General features: G+C 37.9%; 1 protein-coding gene across 1 annotated transcript in view; it reads left to right on the forward strand.

Annotated features, from left to right (window-relative positions):
* The window catches only part of TMPRSS11F (transmembrane serine protease 11F), an 87,482-nt gene extending 82,707 nt beyond the window's left edge, over positions 1-4,775 (forward strand). Inside the window, 2 exon segments of the mRNA XM_036852237.1 lie at positions 403-545; positions 4,617-4,775. Of these exon segments, the coding sequence (XP_036708132.1) occupies positions 403-545; positions 4,617-4,775 (302 nt within the window).
* Positions 4,776-6,029: the final 1,254 nt, after the last annotated feature.

Genomic DNA, 6,029 nt, shown 5'->3' on the forward strand with positions numbered 1-6,029 from the left:
CTTGTATCCTGGTTTCTTCTTGAGTAGCTTTTGGAAAATCAATGAACTTCTCTGAGCCTCAATTTCCTTACATGGAAAAATGTGAAGTTGGACAAGATCAGTGTGATGAACCCTCTTCTCATGAAAAAAAAGGGCATACACACACAATATTGCATGTAGTTTTGAGGGTTCCAATAACTCTTGAAGAGCCACAAATATGATATAATATTGGGCCATGTATGTGTATTGTTCCTTGCATGTAGACATTTATGACACAGGAAATAAAATTAGGCAATAATAAAATAATAAAACAATCTTAATGCTTTTGCTCCTAGGAATATACAATTTATGTGTCTTCTGAGTCTTAGATATAGCTCTATTCAAAGAACATGTTTTTCGTTTTTACATTTGTTTGTGTAATAGGACCTACACAAAATAGACTTCGGCAAGCCAGGGTGGAAACCATAAGCACTGATGTGTGTAACAGAAAGGATGTGTATGATGGCCTGATAACTTCAGGAATGTTGTGTGCTGGATTCATGGATGGAAAAGTAGATGCATGTAAGGTTAAGTCCAAAGTCAAGGTCAAAACTTTAAAAGGAAAGTTTCCGTTAACTATTTCTATTTTGGGCATATACTTTACCTGGGAGAAAAAAATGACATGAATTTTACCAAAGACTCAGTTTGCTTAAATAAACATGATAACAAAAATGATTGTACTGAGTGTTTACTATGCCAAAACAATGCTAAGCACTTTCTTATACATTATTTCATTTAATATAATGAGACTGAAGCATTACTATAATTATCCCTATTTTACAAATTAGGAAATTAAAGTCTATTGCTCCAAATTTCTGGTTCACACAATAACTCTTATGATCTATTGTTATTTTCTTAAACAAATTTGTAATCAAAAGACAGAGAAACCTCTCCTCTGAAGACCACTTTATTCAGCTCTATCATCATCTCTCATGCATCTTGTTTTTATTCTCCCACCTCCAAATCTCTCTACTTTGTCCCTTTCATTCTTTCATGACTGACACCTGAAACAGATTTCGTCTCCATCCCAAGGCCTGCAATATTAACGTCAACTCATTTAAACTCTGGATTCTTAGTTCCTAGATCTCCTAACCTCCAGTGATCTTCACTCCTCCTCAGTCACCTATTCTTAGGGTCACACCTTGAGCTTTGTTACCAAAAACTATTCCATTTCCAGCAACACTAAATCCCCAAGTCATCCTATTTAACAACAATCCTCAATCCTTCTGCCTGCTTTTCAACTACTTCTGTTTCTTTGGCCACACTCTGTTACAACCCAACCTTCCAAACCTCACCCCACAACATACACAACTTACACATATATTCTTTGTGTCCCTTCTCTGTTTTATTTTTATCTTTAGCTCTTGCACCATTCAGCACACAACATATTTTATTTAACTGGCTTATTATCTGTCTCTTTCACTAACCTAGAATGTGAGCTCCATGAAGGCACACATTTTAGAGCAACTATTTTATTTTACTGCTGTATTACCAACACCTAAAACAGTGCCTGGCACAAATATTTGTTGGCTGAATATCATCCTTCTTCAATTTCATAGAGACCTGTAGAGCACAGCTTCTCTGCTATTTCACATCCCATTAATCCTTTCCTTTCTTCCACCATCCACTTGTCCAATTTAGATTTCACCGTGATCTTTTTTTTTTTTTGGCCGCGCCTTGCGGCATGTGGGATCTTAGTTCCCCCACCAGGGATCAAAGCCCTGCCCCCTGCAGTGGAAGCACAGAGTCTTAACCACTGGACCACGAGGGAAGTCCCTGTGATCATTTTTTAAACACTTTTGCTAATACCCCAAGCCCACGTGATGCTCTCTCTTCCCAGTATTTCTGTCTGACAAAGTCCCAAACCTGGAAGAACTCAATTATTTAGTCTCTCTCTCTCTCTCTGCCTGTATCTGGGAAGTCAAATGCTCCTGGAAAAAATACAAGAGAACCCATCGTTCCACTATAGGTTCCAGATAACAAAACTGACAACCTTACTCTTTTTGTTAGTTTGTTTTTTTCTAAATCTACCTTTCTCTGAATTCTTCTGCCATTTTCTATTTTCCTTAACTTCCAGTTTCTCCTGCCTGTTTATTCTCAACTGATGATTTTGTTTCCCAATTTTCAAAGAAAAATGTAAGTCAAAAGAGGGGAGTTTCCCCATGTTCCCAGCACCAAGCATACAGACATGCCTTCATCCGGACCCTTGTCATCCACCTTCAGCTTAGATTACAACAGAGAAGCTGCCTCTTCGCTAAGGCTGGTCCCTTCTCCTTTGCTCCATTTCTTCTTCTTGCTGGCCTTTAGGGAAGTTTACACTGGCAATTATGTCCTCTCTCTCTCTTTTCAGACTCAACATTTCTCTTGTAACTAGATCCTTCTATATTCAGATCTCTTAAGTTAGGGAAAAAAAGAAATAGCCAATTCTTTTTTGACCCATAATGCCTCCAGCTAGCTTCTCATCTTATCTCTTTACCACCAAATATTTGCAAAAATGTCTCTACCCATGGTCTCAATTTCCTCACCTCCCACTAACTCCTCAAACCATTTCAGTATGGTTTCTGCCCTATTACTTCATCAAAATCTCTCTTCCTGATGTTTTCAATGAACCACTAATGACGCTATACAAATTTTTTGGTCTTCTTTTTTTTTTAACCTCTTAACAGCATTTAAAAATGCTTACCACTCCCTCTTTCTTGAAATATCGTCTTCCCTTGGCTTGTAATGATTTTTATCCTACATCTGTCTGCTCCTTCTCTGTCTCCTTTTCAGGCTCATTCTCTTAATCCCATCTAATACATGTTAACCTATCCTATGCCTGTTTCTTTTTTCACTCTATACTTTCTCCCCAGAGAATCTAATTCTCTTTCATAGCTTCAATTATCATCTTTTTGTTGATGTTTCATAAATTTATACTTTTAGTCCTAACCTCCCTTTTGACCTCCAGACTTATATATTCTATTCCTACTTGGCAGCTCCAGTTGGATGTTTCAAAGGCATCGCAGATTCAAATATTGTACCTGATTCTGTTCTTATTCCCCTCCCCACCTGATCTTCTTCCTATGTTTTGTATCTCTATGAATGGCATCCCCTTTCATTATGTTAAATAAGCCAGAGTCTAGAAATCATTCTAATTTCTCTCTTTATCCCATATCCAATTGATTACCTAATCCCATGGGTTTTACCTCCTTAAATCTCTCTCCACCATCTCTTGCCTTTCTCTCTTCTCTCAACCTCTCTCTCCTCCCCTTCCCTTCCCTCCACCCCCCAACCACATTAACCGTCTAGTTTATCTCCCTTATATTCATTCTTATGCTCCTTTAGTGCATTAGTCAAATGAATGCCAGGACAGTTTCTAACAAGATGTAATCTGATCATGTCAACCCCCTCCTTAAAACGCTTAAAATTTCAGTGGTTTACCTTTGTTTTTATCTTATGATAAAAATCAAAACCGTCTGTAAAAGACCCACAGGGCTCCATATAGACTAGTCTCTCCTTACCTCTATGGCCTCATTATGTACCACTTGCCCCCTTGCTGTCTTCTCTCCAGTCCCCCTTTCTACAGGCCTTTGCATATGCCAGGCTCCTTCATGCCCAGAGCATTTGTCATGCTGTTCCCTCTGTCTAGAACACATTTCATCCACACCTTTCTTTTCATGACTTACTTCTCTTCCTTTAGATACCAGCTCAATTACATCTCATCAAGGGAAACATCCCTTTCCTCCCTGACTAGTCGAATCCCCCTATTGTATGTTTCCATAGCACTTATCACAGTTGTCATTTTGCATATGTGTAGGCTTATTTAATATTGTTTTTTTTTTAACCTAAATGTCAAGCTCTATGAGCATAGGGACTGTTCATTTTTGGTCATCGTTTTATCCTCAATGTCCATTCGAATGCCTGGGACACATAATAGGAATTCAATAAATAGCTGATAAAAGAAAAAATAAATGAAGGAGGTGGAAGAGGCACAGAGAGGTTACCCTGTATATCTTACCTCAGGTCACACAACCAGTAATTAATAGAACTAGACCTGAAACTTGGGCAGTTCAACTACTGAGACCACAATTTTAACCTCTACACTTACAACTGTTTATTTACTTAATCTTCCTTGATCCAAAAGAGATTTAAGAAGGTCTATATAAAATTCAGAAAGCAAACATAAATTAGAACTAGGTGAGTAACAGAAAAGGAGACCAAGATTAGGTCCATAAAATACAGTCAAGCTAAGACATTCAGAAGAGATCACAGAAAATTTCCGCCTATGCACAAATACCAACCTCATGTTAAATATTTTAGATAAATGCTTACTAAACCCCATGCTTAAAGGGTCTAATAAAACCAGCAAAAAAATCTAGGGATGCTGAATCAGAAATAATGTAACCATTCCATATGAATGTTAGTCTTTCCAGAAGACAATTCACTTTAAAGTTTAGCACAAAGTTTTAACTCAGTTGAGAGAAACATCATATAATCTATCTCCAGTTTGCTGCATGTTCTGTGTACCACTTTCCATTTTTCCTGTGGAAGAGAGATGATTGCAGTGACCTTCCTACTGAATTAAATGTTAACAATTTTAAATATATTTTTTTCTCTAGGGAGATTCTGGTGGACCTCTGGTTTATGATAATCATGACATCTGGTACCTTGTCGGTATAGTAAGTTGGGGACAATCATGTGCTCTTCCCCAAAAACCTGGGGTCTACACAAGAGTGAGTCAGTATCGAGGTTGGATTGCCTCAAAGACTGGTATCTAGTGTGAATTGACCATGAATTTTATCCAAGGCACACAGAGCTAAAACTCTTGCATATTGTGTATTATTTATATTCTTGTGGTATGAATCAGTGCTTGTGCTGGATGTCAAGAAGTCCTTCAGAGTCAGACCAATCTAATATCATGAGGTGGACTTTGTGTACACGTGACAGAAGTATTTCTCTACCCTAAGCGAAGAAGACACAGCAAATGACAAGTAGCACCAACTCCTCACTCACAAGAGAAACTGTGATCTTATTAATCAGATGAATATTTATAAATTGTTTCCCCCAAGTGAAGATGGGGAACATCACTTTCCACAGGATATGAAGAGCTGCCAGGGCTGTCAAAATCTTACCTCATACAGTACTTGGAGCACTTGGGATTCATATAGCAAAATATCAAACAGCAATCATCCCTGAGGATTCAGGGCTTCAACATTCTAGGACTGATGACTGGACATTCAATGGCTAGAATGGAGAAGTGTGGGATTTGTAATATAATTTGAACTCTAACCTGGGTTTATAAATAGTAATACAGATCATTATCATTAACCACGAGAGTCGCCATTTAAAAGATGTTTAAATGTATCTGAACTTGCTGTTAACATTGGGTTATACACACAAGCACTAGCTTCAGGATGCATGTTGTATTGTTACTAAGCATTTCTGATTTATTCTTTAACAGCATCTTGCCATCCATGCATCATTTGGAGTTAGACCAAAAAGGAGAATAAAGACAACTCTTGGGAACACTCTTCCATGGGTAGAAGATAAAAGGAACCAATGGGACCTAGGCTAGAAGAGTTGAGCTTCAAATGATTAATAACAAAACAAGCACTCTAGATTTTTGTTGGAAGGAGACATCCAATTATTTATTTAGATATACCTACATTAGCATATGGTGCTTTTATAAGTCTTCAGTTCTCTGACAAGTCAGATGCCTACCAGAATGTCAGGTTAGGAGAGTTGATTTGTACAAAGCACTTAGGATAGTGCCTGGCATATATTGTACATTATATAAAGGTTTGTTATAATGGAAAGGAATGCCTCTATGAGTTTTAAGGTAAATAAACTTAATTTGTCAAATGAGTGAATGACGTTGGGGCTTAAACCAGCCCCAGGTCTAGGGGTGGAGAGCACAGGCTTTGGCACCAGGCTGCCTGAGCTTGAACATTGGCTTTGCCACGTATAAGTTGTGTGTCCTTAACATCTCTGTGCATTAGTTCTTTCATTTCTGCAGTGAGAATAAAAATAGT

Source organism: Balaenoptera musculus, chromosome 5, assembly GCF_009873245.2.
Source record: "Balaenoptera musculus isolate JJ_BM4_2016_0621 chromosome 5, mBalMus1.pri.v3, whole genome shotgun sequence".
In the NCBI taxonomy this organism is placed as follows: Eukaryota; Metazoa; Chordata; class Mammalia; order Artiodactyla; family Balaenopteridae; genus Balaenoptera; species Balaenoptera musculus.